The sequence below is a fragment of the Acyrthosiphon pisum genome, chromosome A1 (assembly GCF_005508785.2).
Source record: "Acyrthosiphon pisum isolate AL4f chromosome A1, pea_aphid_22Mar2018_4r6ur, whole genome shotgun sequence".
NCBI classification, from domain to species: Eukaryota; Metazoa; Arthropoda; class Insecta; order Hemiptera; family Aphididae; genus Acyrthosiphon; species Acyrthosiphon pisum.
Window position 1 is genome coordinate 141103640 of NC_042494.1, and position 14372 is coordinate 141118011.

General features: G+C 28.2%; 3 protein-coding genes across 3 annotated transcripts in view; 1 reads left to right on the top strand and 2 right to left on the bottom strand.

Moving 5' to 3' along the window:
* LOC103309175 overlaps positions 1-2368 on the bottom strand; it is a 5010-nt gene extending 2642 nt beyond the window's left edge. Inside the window, exons 1-2 of the mRNA XM_008184002.2 lie at positions 2222-2368; positions 72-228 (exon numbers count right to left, since the gene is read on the bottom strand). Of these exons, the coding sequence (XP_008182224.1) occupies positions 72-228; positions 2222-2247 (183 nt within the window). The 5' untranslated portion in view covers positions 2248-2368. The remainder of the gene's footprint in view (positions 1-71; positions 229-2221) is intronic.
* Positions 2369-8791: 6423 nt separating this feature from the next.
* Positions 8792-10993, bottom strand: LOC100163801 (60S ribosomal protein L38). Its single transcript, XM_001951879.5, has 4 exons — positions 10839-10993; positions 9174-9234; positions 8981-9103; positions 8792-8910 (listed from the first exon to the last, which is right to left on the bottom strand). The coding sequence occupies exons 1-4, from the start codon at positions 10839-10841 to the stop codon at positions 8846-8848; spliced, it is 252 nt and encodes an 83-aa protein (XP_001951914.1). The 5' UTR covers positions 10842-10993; the 3' UTR covers positions 8792-8845.
* Positions 10994-11485: 492 nt separating this feature from the next.
* LOC100161739 (mitochondrial import inner membrane translocase subunit Tim9) lies at positions 11486-13205 on the top strand. Its single transcript, XM_001951906.5, has 3 exons — positions 11486-11722; positions 12570-12665; positions 12789-13205. Exons 1-3 carry the CDS (start codon positions 11657-11659, stop codon positions 12915-12917), a joined length of 291 nt encoding a protein of 96 aa, XP_001951941.1. The 5' UTR covers positions 11486-11656; the 3' UTR covers positions 12918-13205.
* The last annotated feature ends 1167 nt before the right edge of the window (positions 13206-14372 follow it).

Consider the following 14372-nt stretch of genomic DNA (forward strand, 5'->3'; position numbering starts at 1 on the left):
GTATATATAAATATATTATAGTATATTGGTTATAACTTATAACTGACTTATTAGCCAATAACTAATTTTACCTTAAATATTCGAAACATGGCATTAACGTTGCAACGGCTTATAAAGTGTATTTCTTTTTCATCTAAAATTCTTTGAGACACAACTTTTAACACATTTTTCCATATATCGTCCACAACACCATAAATAAAATTGTAGTCATCGTCATTGAAGTTTAATCTAAACATAAATAAGTGATTTTAGAAAAGACAATGGCATTTTCTTGGAGTTAAAATCCGTTCATCTTATCATTAATTAGGTACACCATTAGATAATGGATAGGTATATTATTATCATTATTGGCGTTTATTTCAAAGAATAATGGGCCTCAAGTATTAAGTTGTATAATAAAAGTTTCAATAATAACAATAGCTTTTAACTTTTAAATATTTTTAAATATAATTGTCTAGCTTCATTTAAAGTTAAATCAAAAATCTATAAGTACCTAAAACCTACTATGTGACCAAAATAACATTTTCCTCTTTCAAATTATCAGACTAGGAATTCTTCAAGACGTGATCGTTTTTCCTGTCAAGTCATTTTTGACCATTGAAACGGTTTGGTTTTATTCTTTCCGTTCGATCTGTTGACTGTTATATTGCTGCTGCACAACGTAACTAGTGGTAACCTACCTAGTACCTGTAATTACCTGCATTTTTGCATCTTAATAAATAGCTAAATCCCTTATCACGTTTATTATGGGAGTACAGGCAAGTTCCAATAAAATTGTATAATTTGGCCTTGCACTTACCAGTAGGTATCGGGAGTTTACCAATTGCGCTTCAAATTACCTTTTCATATTATACCAATTGCGCTATGTCATTTTCTGGGTTTATAGACTAAATGCGCTCGTTCCTCGAAAATGTTAAGGGTAGTATTAATTTTATTCAATATACTTACCACATGTTTTAATTTATAACAATATTTTGATTGGAATAGGTATAATAATGAACATGAACATTAATAATAATTTTATCTAATATAAGTACACAAATATATAAATACAATTAAATAAATCAAAAAATAATTAAATAAGTATTATAATATTATTTTATATTGCAATTTATGGTATACTAGCTGATCCCGTGCACTTCGTTGCCCGTTAAATGTACCAACTCTATATGACTCGAACTTTGTACAATTCGTTATTTAATATTCGGTGTATGGTGTTCGAAATGTATCTTAACTTTTCTGTTTCCCGGAATAAAAATTCTGATTTACAGGCTTACAGCAGTATATTATCAGGTAAGCAATCTACCTACGGCGGATCGCGGACCCCGTGCTGTTTGTACGTAGGTGTATGATTTAACTCTAATAATAGTATCAAAGTTATACCAAGTTTGTCGTATTCCACCTATGGTGGATTAATATAATCAAATGCTGAGAAATACCTACACCTAACCTCAGGCTAAAATCAAGGAAGCCCCTCGCCCCCGTGGAGCACAGCTAAGGAGTTGGCACTATCAAACTTTGAGGATACAAAAGAATGGCGTGAAAACTGGACATCAACAGATGTAAAAAAGGTGGGTAAGTGGATGTCGCCCTGCTGTACATTAGGTTACAAGTGAGTCACTGTAAATGGATAGTATTAAATTTGAATTCAATGATATAATATCACTGTATAAGAAAAACGATTCTGAGCGGAGACGATTTGTCAGTCTAGTTGTTTATTTGGGAGAGATCCTTTTTGACCAAAATCCGTACTCTTTCCTTTTCGGCTAAACCATTAAGTTTAATATATATAAATATTATTTACTTTACTTTATACATTTAGAAATGTAATAAAACCTAGATAACTGATGTCATTGATTATTTCGTTAGGTTAGATTATTTTTTATAATTAATATTACTATTAGATAATTGTACTAAATACTACTAATACTAGGTATAAAGTAATTCTTAAAAAAAAACTATTCATTCAACATTTGACCATCAATTTAAACAATTATTATTTATTACTGATTTAATACGTGCATTTTGATATATCTATTTGTTAATGAGCCTATTTATTTTTCTTAACTTTTCAATATATTTAAATTTAAATTGTTTTAAGTAATTAATTATTTGTACAGTTTAAATTATTGAACTTATTTAATATTAATGATGTTTCATACTACCTATCTCAACTAATAATTTATTTTTAAATACATTACATACATGTATAATAATTTACCTGTTTATATTATTAATTGAAGGCATTTTTGTTCTGTCATTCGACTTCAACTAAATTGTAATAATGCACTCTTTAAATTTCAATGTGTACCTATGTTTTTTTTTTTTGTTTATTTATGTATCATGGAAACAAGAAAATCAGTGTCTTTAATTTATAAAATAACTTTTTAATATCTTGAAGCTTGATGATGTCATTTCAAATATTAATACTATTATAAACCATGACAACCAGTAAAGGATAAATATGGTTTATAGTTGAATATTAATAACAATAATATATTAGGTAACTAGGTAAGTACCATATTATTTATATGTATGTAATTTATATTATGCTATGGTCTATGATAGGTATTTATAATACAATGATTCAGACAGTGGCAGACTAAGAAAAACTATATTTCACATGCATTCTTATTTTAAAGTTATATAGATTATAGAACATGTTGCCCTCCAATTAATAATTAAACAACTAGCTAATTACCTCATATTTTGCACTTAAAACAGAAAACCATATTTTATTAAAATAAATATAGGTACATATTTTTTTTTTTATCTAGGTACCTAATAAAACTTTTTTATTTTAAACAATGTTAATAACGTCTTAAACATCAATGTTATTCAATATATTTTTCTCTACACCATAAGCAGAAATGCCTCTAATATATAATTAAATATGATATATATATAATATATATATCATTACAATTATTTGTATGAACAATCCGCTACCCCACGTAAATGATAAAAGTCTTAATATCTCGTGGCGATAGTCCTTCACTGAATAGCTGAATTTCACCTGTTCTGTGTACATATTATTGCATTATTCTGATTTATTCAAATTCATTTTAAAACTAGATAATAAATCATAACAATATTTTTACTTATTAAGCTTTATATATAATGTTATATATAACACATTTAAAAATTCTGCTGTGATTTATTTTAATTTGACAATATTATACAATAATCTACATATATAAAAATAAGTGTACATTTTGAATACATTTTGTAACTCAAGATACACCAAACCGATTTCGATAAAAATTTCAGGGCATATTAAGATTGATATGTAGATGGTTTCTGTGAAGTTTGTACGCTGTGCGATAAGTGGTTCCGGAGTTATGGCCTTTTAAGTGTACACCTGATGACATGGCTAAAAACAACAAGTTAAGTTGCGGATTAAAATAATAATAGTGTATTGTACCTATATTGCTTGCTATTGGTTACAACTTACAAGCACCTTTGTTAATTAATTTTATTATTTTTTGTCAATATATTATATAGGTACTAGCTGAACCCGTGCACTTCGTTGCCAATTAAGTGTACCAACTATATGTGACTCAAACTTTGTTCAATTCGTTATTTAATATTCGGTGTATGGTTTCAAAATTAATCTTAACTTTTCCGTTGTCCGGAATAAAAATTCTGATTCACAGCAGTACATTATCAGGTAGGCAATCTACCTGTGGTAGATCACGGACCCCGTGCTGTATATACGTTAGTGATAATAAAATTTATAATTTATAATTTATAATTTATAATTTAACTCTAAAGTATCAAAGTTACACCAAGTTTGTCGTATTCTACCCAAGGGCGTCATTTGGGGGGGGGCAGGGTGTGCACTCGCACACCCTGTAATTTTGTTGTGCACAATTGGCCTAGGCCTAATTAATACTATGGCCAGATGGCCTTCAGTTTGCCAATCTTTAATTGTGCATGCACCGCAGCTATTCACTGATAATCATAAATAATATTATAATATTGTGTTCTTTAATTTGAAAATTGATAAATTGATATCGGTATCACTTTATTCACTGGCACACACAAATATGTGTAAATGGTAAGTGGCTACTGACAGGGTCGGACTGGCTATTTTTGGCCCGGGGTGCAAAATTAATTAGGGGCCTGTAATTTTTTTTCAAACCTACCTAAAATAGGAAAGAGTCCTTAGTTTTATAAGTAAATATAAAAAAAATATTAAGAATAACATGTTGTTTATTTGTAGAGATGTTGAAATATGCTATTTTATTTTTATTTTGTATAATACCGTATTATACCAGTATTATACCGTATACCGACTGTGGTAATCGGGGGCCCGGATCATAAATACAAACGGGGGCCCGGGGTGCTACTTGGTGTATAGCACCCTGGGCCAGTCCGCCCCTGGTTACTGATAGACAAAAGACATAATAATAATAATAATATGCATCTATTCTATCTAAAAATATCTTTACTATACACTATACAGTATATACACAGAATGTATGAACGGTAAAATGTAATGTGTTTATGTGTTAACTATAAAAATATGTTTTTATTAAGTATGTTTTTGATACTGTAATGAATCTGTAATGAAAAACTGAAAACACTAGAAACGTTTTTTTAACGATTGGCCTGGAGGTGGGAAAAAATTGTCCTCTTTAATTGTTTGAACACCTTAAAAAAAAACTGAAATGGCGCCCCTGATTCTACCTATGGTGGATTGATATACCTAATCAATTAATACAAAATCTTAACCTAACCGTACTAAAATCAGATGAATAAACGCAAACGCATACAAAAAATTCATTCAAATCGGTCTAACCATTTAGGAGGAGTTCAGTCACAACACACTTACACACGTACAGTAGAATTATTGCGATTAGCAACACATTCTACGATTCATTTTTATATTATATGAAATCAACAAACATGCCCGATTAACCAATATCAACCAATATGATATAATGCACTGTTGTATTTTTGACATACAGATTTGAGATTTCCTACCTTTCCGGTGGATTTTCCTAAAATTTTATTTCGTAAAAACCTTCTCCTGGCAGTTACGAACATCTTAAAAAAAATTTGAGCCAAATCGGACCAGCCGTTCTCGATTGATGAATTGTTATACATTTTTGCACTTCGTTTCCCGTTAAATGTACCAACTCTATATGACTCGAACTTTGTACAATTCGTTATTTAACATTCGGTGTATGGTGTTCAAAATGTATCTTAACTTTTTCGTTTCCTGGAATAAAAATTCTGATTCGCAGCAGTATATTATCAGGTAGGCAATCTACCTACGGTAGATCGCGGACAACGTGCTGTTTGTACGTAGGTGTATGAATGTATGATTTAACTCTAAAGTATCAAAGTTATACCAAGTTTGTCGTATTCCACCTTTGGTGGATTAATATAATCAATTAATACAAAATCCTAACTTAACATAACTACTAATATCAGATGAATTAAAAAAAAACCAAATTTAACCATTCCTAAATTAGTATGTCTTCTTTCCAGAGGTTTAATCTACACACAACATTCATACTAAGCTGAACCCGTGCACTCAGTTGTCCGTAAAAAATTGCAACTTAAAAAAATTATGATTGTTCAACTGTTTTTGAGTGTAACTTGCTGCAATGTTCAATAATTTGATTTAGTGCTAGCTTGTACCTGATCTGCCCAAATAACCAATGGGAATCAATAATAAATAAATACTAATTTCTACTGTAGACTGTAACCAATGGCAACTATTTAAAAAATAAATAAAAATAAAATTTCCAATTTCCATCGTGAACCTCAAGATCCCTGTTTGAGCACCTCTTTAAAATTGAATTTCGAAAAATCCTTTCTTAGTGCACCTATACATAGTAATAAGTACATTTACTGAAAATTTCATATCCATAGCTTCAGCAGTTCCGGCTAGGCGATGATGAATTACCCAGGACAAGTCTTTTTATATATACAGATATCTTCTAACTATATAAAATATTATAAATGTGAAATGAAAATCTTAGTACAGGATCAACTCTGGAACTACTTATCAGATCTTCATGATTTTTTTTAAACGAAAGAGTATACCACGTAGAAGGTTATTATGAAACAACATTTAAGGAAAATCCGCCGGAAAAGTAGGAAATCTGGATGTCAAAAATACAACAGTGACGCAACAGGTTAGGTTAAGATTTTGTATTAATTGATTATATTAATTCACCATAGGTAGAAACTTTGGTACTTTCGAGTTAAATCATACACTTACGTACAAACTAGGGGTCCGCGATCTACCACAGGTAGGTAGATTGCCTACCTGATAATATACTGCTGCGAATCAGAATTGATATTCCAGGCAACGGAAAAATTAAGATTAATTTTAAACACCATACACCGAATATTAAATAACGAATTGAACACGGTTTGAGTCATATAGAGTTGGTACATTTAATGGGCAACGAAGTGCACATATTTAGTTTGTTAGGTATAAGAATTTTGGATTCATTTTTTTTTATGATACAATATTATCTGATTTTTATGACTATAATAATCAATACAATATTTTTATTTATATATTTTTTATCAAAATACGAAAGCTACTGCAACAAATACCTACTCTTAAGAGCCAAGATGAATGTCATACCTACATGTCTCAGTTTTACTAACGGATAATACATCAAATTGTGTTGTTAACTTAAATATTATACTGAATTGACATATTAATTGATATTATCAAACTTAAATGTAAGAACATTATCTGTTTTCTCCATAGTCCTTATACTAATAGACGGGACGTGGTTGTAGTTCCGGCGTCCAAGCGTGACGGCGCTGATCAAGGTAGTACAACGTACACCGCACTAGATGATACAATACTCTGTATATTACTGTATATAATATATATATATCACTGTAACACAAACCGCACCACCCACCAGCATCAGGCCTAGATGTTCCGTCTATTAGTATAAGGTCTATGGTTTTCTCATAGATTTTTACAATCATTGTAAGTGAGTTATGCGTATGTAAAATATTAATATTTTGAAGATGATAATTAATTGATGAAAGTTTTTTTTCAAATATAATTTGATTGAATATGAACAAATTTCACTTTTTAAAAGAATTATTGCTTATAGTTAGTATTTTAGCTTTTTTTTTCAAATGTTGATAGTAGTTGTCTAACATATTTTGTAGATCATTTAGTAGTAAAAATTTGAGTAGCGACTCACTAGAAAAATATAGTGAATCACCATTGTCATACGTGGTTATTTATACATTTTAATCAATATTAATGATTTTACCGTAATTCTATTATCCTACCTCTACGGATAGGTGTATTTATTTTTTCTAGTGAAGTATGGTCTATTTATTTCCGGATTTTAACTTTTGGGTAAAAATGTGGCGTAAAAATTATCAAATTTGGTATAGAGACTATACTCTGTTCGAAATAAGACCGGACCTCGGCGGCCGAGTTGTGCGCATGGGCGTGGCTTTGTTCCGTGGGCAGCGCCCAACGCGTCGCCGTAGTGGGGACGGCGTCTGACCGCCGCCGAGGTCCGGTCTTATTTTGAACAGAGTATATAGTACATGATTTGTGTACGATTGAAGCTCAAAATAATAAATTACTAGTGGTCCTTTTAATGAGTTTATCAGATTACAAGTACATACTGAACTACCTACTATTAAAATATCAAGTACTTTAAACCTTCTTTAGAAGATCGTCATTTGTGGATACTTATTGTAATGTATTTTCAAACAAAAACTATGAAAATGTATAAGGAATGAAGCCACACATCTTTGACAATTTCTATTTTCGGAAATTTTAATTCAGAAAAATTACATAAATATGTCCATAGACAGTATGGTTATTTGTTCAAAATATTTTTTGATAATCACCCGATGGCTGATATTATTTAACAAATACCATACGAGTATTAAAAATAAATACAGAATACTTTGCTTTTGTCACTGAAAATTCTAATAAGTGTACCTGATTATTATCATGAATTAGAATTTAAACTAAGAATTATAAACTTTAGAGAATATGTTATAGAAAAAAAAACTTTAAAGAGACCATACGCAGTGTAGCCACCAATACACTAGAAAGCTAATTTAAAGTACATGTGTTTTTCATTTTCCTAATATTGGAGTAAATGTACTATTAAAGGAGAGAACAAAGTATATCTATATATTTCGCTCGTCAGTTTTTTTTTTTAAATTATCAAATTTGATTTAAAAAAACTGTTAATACTGAACTAAACAATAAATATTGTTATACCTAGATAATAATATAAAAGCAAATCACAAAATCAAGTGATAAATGCTAATAACAATAAATAATAACTCCTACAATGTATAATCACTTATGCCAACTAGTAACTTAATGCATTGATTAAATATAATTAATCAATGCTTAATGGTGTAATAAGCACTAAGACAATAGTAGGGAAATTACAATTTAAAACATATTTTTAAGTGAAATAACTTAACATAGCAAATTCCCAGCAGACCAATTCCATAAATCTGGGTATTGGTTCGCTAACATCCCTCATGAATATTTACAAATACTACCTATGTATACCACATGTTTATCCTTGTTCTATTCTCTGTCCCACAAGAGAATAATTACTTTTCACGCATCACAAATGATTCGATTGGTATGTCGAGAACCACGTGATCACATTAATACCGGGTAGTTGGTGGGGGATGAGCGGTACTGACGAGAATTGGTCAGCAGACTGATTATTCTCTCGTGGGATAGAGAATACTTTCATAGTCGATAAATGATAACATTATAGGAACTTAAAGAATAAAGAATATAAAATTTACATGTAATAAAGTTAATTATATTTTATATAAACGTTAATCCACAGCAACCTTATAATTTTTTCTCTTTATTTTCAGTGCTCATTTTTTTACATTTGATCTCCTTCACTTGAAGACCTACAATAAACAATTATATAAATTAATATAATTAATTAATAATTATTTAATATTTAATTAAATATCTTACCAGGTGGCAATGATTGTTTAAGTTTTTCTGCTTTTTCCTTGTCTGTGATTACTAAGGTATAAAGGAATCGAGAACAACGAACCTTGAATTTAACATTTTCAATGTTCTTCTTAATCTTGACAGCTATAAAAATAATTTTAAAATTAAATACATTTAAGTAACACTATATTATTTAGAGAAATACAAATATTACATTTAGCATCCTTCCTTCTAGCCTTCAGAAGGAAATCCTTGATTTCCTTAATTTCTTGTGGCTAAACAAAAAAAATATGTATTATTAAAAATACAATATACAAAAACAGGTACAAAACATTATTATAAAAAATAACTAAGTGTGACTTTTCATAACAAGAATAATGCAATAAGGCCCGTTTTTGACTCAAACAGTATAGTTTTGTTTCCTAGTTGTGAAAATCTAATATCATTCAAACTATTGGTTTTTAATTTAATATCAGAACATGCTTTCACACTAGTTATCTGTATTCTATGTACATATTTCTATTTTACTCTCATTATGGAATTATAATTTACAATACAAAATAGTAAATTTACTTGGGTAAGTTAAATACTCTTTCTATGACCTGACATATAAACTGTTATGGGCAGTGAGAATGACTCAAAATTGACTCATCTTATTTATTTAAAATCAAGACTTCATAATAATTGACTAAGTGTTATTTAACAAACCAAACAGTTTTTACTTCAGAATTACGTCCCTTAATATCCATTCACTAAAATGATCAGTACGTAAGATTCATCATTAAAATATTATTAAGATCACCTACATGTTAAAAAATTATTATTCTTCAGAATTATGTCCCTTAACATACAACCACTAAAATGATCAGTACTAAAAGATACATAATTAAATTTTTCTTAATATTATATATTTAAACAATTATTAATTCTTCAGAATTACGTCCCTTAATATACAATCACTAAAATGATCAGTACATAAGATTCATCATTAAATTTTTCTTAATATTATATATTTAAATAATTATTAATTCTTCAGAATTACGTCCCTTAATATACAATCACTAAAATGATCAGTACGTAAGATTCATCACTAAATTTTTATCAATATTATAATATGCCTATTTAAACAATTATTAATTCTTCAGAATTACGTCCCTTAATATACAATCACTAAAATGATCAGTACGTAAGATTCATCACAACATTTTTCTCAATATTATATACCTATTTAAACAATTATTAAAAATCTTCAGAATTACGTCCCTTAATATACAATCACTTAAATTATCAGTGTGTAAGGTTCATCATTAGATAGTTAAAAATATAATATAAATTAAGTACCTACCTACCCAAGCATATTAATATTAATTTTTCAATATTACATTTCATTCAATAAATGTATTAATTTATATGTCGTTTAATCCAATACCTATACACAAACATACACAAAAGATTACAATTATGAAATGCCTACTAAAGATTATTTATGTTTTAAATTTATTTTGGTGTCACAAACAAAATATTATCAGTATTGATTTTGAAATATAGAGCTACTACAGAACCATTTTTGTTACTAACTAACCTACCTACGTATCCGATTTATAAGTTAATAAAAAAAAATTATTTTAATGAAGCTCGATATTGAAAAATTTGTATTTGATCAGATATGGTAAATAAGATATATACTAAATGATCAACCCGAAATAATTACGTGCTACGAAAACATCAACAAAATGCCAGATAGAAACGGCATTCATAGCAAAAAACCATGTGGCAAGATGCTACGGAGGTTAGGCCGTGCGAGTATCGCATAGATCATTTCGCTGACATAAAACTTAACTTTTACACTTTTTTAGTTATTTCATAAAATAACACTTACCATGATTTGCTTTGTGGTCACTAGTTAACGTCTTGAAAATCGCAGTGGTTATTTTAATTATAATATTATAATATTTAAATAATTTCACGTCCAACGCGGACTGCGGAGACCGAAAGAAAACAATATGCAACGCGGACTATATCGGAGTGATATCAAAACAATCGAAAAAAGAGATAACTTATCGATGTTTGAATTAGTTGCTTAAATAATTAATTTCATAATTATTGCCTGCTCTAAAATATTATTTTATGGATTTAAATAAATGCAAATAGTTAAGATTTTATTTTAAGCCAAATAAATATTTGTTATTGACTTTTCCTCAATTAAATAACTCACCATTAACTTTATTGAATCGATAAAAATCGATTAAAATGTAATTTTAACCTCTAAAACCTAACCAGTGCTGACAGTTTTTAAGAACTCAAATCAAAATAGCTAAATTATCATTAATGTACAATATTATGTTATTCAAGAAGAAAAATACCGAACATGAATTAAATATGAAACGTTAGTGAACCGTTGCACTCCGCTTTGAGCAATTTATTCTCTGAAAATGTAAATGTTAATTGTTATCTATATCTGTGATGTTAATAAATAATAATACTATAGTAATGATAGTAGTAGTTCGTGGGGTGAGTGTGTGATAGTACTTTGATAGTACTTTATCTTTTATAATTTATATTTTATATTTATTGTATGGTTGAAAAAAATCAATTTTTAAAGATATTCCATATTTTTGTTGCCTATTTTATCTTGATTCATTCGTTTCCATATTAGAACAGATACTATAATTTATATTTCCGATACTCAACATTATAATGGAAAACGCAAATGCGAATGTGACTGACCCTAATATGGAATTTGATGCTTCTCAACTGGCCAGTGTAAGTACAAAGTTTTGTAACATACTAACATATATATGTTTAATTTATTATCTGTTTAACCAATTAGATCCATATGTATATTCTAGTCATCAATGATTTAGTTTTAAATACCTGTCCAATTCATGGATTACATAATTCTTACATCAATTCTATTTTTGTAGATACTATATAGGTAGGTACTAAAAATATGTTTCTGATATTGAGATTTTTTTTCATATAAATATAATAGGTAATTTACATTTTATATTTTTTTAGATTGTATTATACATAAAGTTACTATTTAATTTTTTCTCGAATCTCAATTTATATTCTAACTAGATATAGTCTAAACATTTTACAAATTACTTTGGTAAAGTTTGTGTGTGTAAGTATAGGTATATATGTTTATATTTTCACTACATTTACAGTGAAAGAAATATTTCCTACTAGTCACTGTCTAGATATACGAAGGAGACACTTATGTGGCACCTGCATATGACCTATATTACATATCACATATTTAACATATTTTGTACATTTTATAACTAAAACCTTACTCAGTAAAAATTACAAAAAATAAAAATATTTAATATTTGTAAATGCGAGACAAAAGCGGGACCATTTTAAAAGGGGGGATACAGATTTAAAAAGAGGGATAACCCCCCAACCCAACAATGTGGTACGTTTGGACGTCTGTTCACACTAGGACATACTATATCAATAATGACTAGAAAATTCATTGATTTAAGTTCAATACTATTTTGTAACCAAATGCATGTCTGATACCTATGTTGTTTATATCTTTTAACCTTTATAAGACAATTATATTAGTAACCTACTAATTATTTTAATATTATTATTTTTTCAGGTTAAAGAAATATTTAAGTCATATAATAAATTAACAGAGTTATGTTTTATGGATTGTGCAACAGATTTTACAATAGGTGATCTTAAAAGTGAAGAAGTAGGTTAAATTTCTTTCAATAATGGTTTTTTAGATTATACTAATAAATATAATAAATTGATTTATGAATTAAACTTTTTCTATGAAATGTGTGTTTAATTTAATAACAATTTTGTATTTTAGGTAAGGTGTGCTGAAAATTGTACAAGCAAATTTCTTAAAGCTTCTGAAAGAATGACACAAAGGTTTCAGGAGTATCAATTGATTATGAATGAACACGTGATTACAGCTCAACAAAATGCCAATGCATAAAATGTTACCATTTATATAGTACATAAAGACTTTTTTTTAAACATTTTAAGTTGTAGAATCATAAATAATATACTTTAAATGTAATGTTAAATTAATTGTTGGACTATTTTAATATCTAGTTCACTTATGTTCCAACATTCCTTTAAAGAATTATAGTTTATTTTAATATTAAGAATATGCATTATAAATTAATGTATATTTTAAAGATTATTCATGATGGCTTAAATAGTTAAATGATATAAGACATAAGAGAGTGAACATTCTATTAAAAATTATTTTAAACAAAAAGTCAAGTGTTTTAATCATGTTTCAACATTTCCTTGCTGATATTGTTATTATTTATTTTATGATTTACATTTATAATCTATATACCTATTATGCAGTTTATTCTTGGTACTATATAGGAAAATTTAGCAATTAAAGATAATAACAGAAAAAATACTTATATATTGTCATTTTTCTTAGAGATAAATTCAAATTCAAATTTTTTAAAAATATTGTTCAGTATTTTTTTTTATACTTATTACAAAATGTCTACCAGAAGGAGTGCTTCGATTTCAATATTTAGTATCTTATCTTTTAACAAATTGGATCAAGATGGTATAATTTTTCGATTTTCTCAATAGTTATTTAATGCCATGGGGAAAACCACCGACAAATTACAAAAAACCGCTAATAGGGAATTTCTAATGCTTAGTGTATCACCATAGAAACGAATAAAAAATTGTGATGAATTTAAAAATATTAATTCAACTTATAGGCTATAATAAATAACAACAATATAAAATATCCAGACTGACAAACCGTCACTACTCAGAATCGCTTTTTGTATACAATGATATTATATCATTGAATTCAAATTTAATACAATCTGTTATATAGTGAGCCACTTAAAACCTACAGTACAGCAGAGCCAGAGCGACATCCACTTATCCGCTTTTCTTTTTTTTGTATACAAGTGTTGGGTGCGGCCACCCATAGATCCAGATGTTAGTGGTTTATTTATAAATAGTTGAAGACAATTGCCAACAGTAAATGCATTGATAGACGATAATTTATGTATTATGCAATTGAATCAGTCATTTCAATAACGACATAAGTCACCAATTTTTCAATATTGACTTTTTGTCAAATTTGATAATAATATACGTGGTTACGTATTCTGAGTAAAAACTACATAGGTAAGACTAATATTTAATACACAATTTACTACGATAAGCTATAATTTCTGCAATAACTACTCAAGTCATTGACTTGTGTAGTTTTTGCTGCCATTCAAAAAAGTTAAGTTGTTGTTTATTTTAGAAAAAAATGTATTTCATCTTATGTAATATTATTATAATAGCAATAAAACCACTAACACTTCGATGTTTATCTATTTCATTTTATTAATTTGGCTTAGATTGTATATTATGATATTCCCTGCAAAAACAACGCAAGTCAATATGTTTTATC

Bases quoted from the DNA above. Each gene is read 5' to 3' on its own strand.
- LOC100163801 (XM_001951879.5), bottom strand. The intron at 9,104-9,173 runs GTAATATTTGTA...TTATTTTTATAG, and splicing joins TAGAAGGAAGGATGCTAAAT to CTGTCAAGATTAAGAAGAAC. The intron at 8,911-8,980 runs GTAAGATATTTA...TGTTTATTGTAG, and splicing joins TAAACAATCATTGCCACCTG to GTCTTCAAGTGAAGGAGATC.
- LOC100161739 (XM_001951906.5), top strand. From the start codon at position 11,657: ATGGAAAACGCAAATGCGAATGTGACTGACCCTAATATGGAATTTGAT. The intron at 11,723-12,569 runs GTAAGTACAAAG...TTATTTTTTCAG, and splicing joins ATGCTTCTCAACTGGCCAGT to GTTAAAGAAATATTTAAGTC. The intron at 12,666-12,788 runs GTAGGTTAAATT...TTTGTATTTTAG, and splicing joins GTGATCTTAAAAGTGAAGAA to GTAAGGTGTGCTGAAAATTG.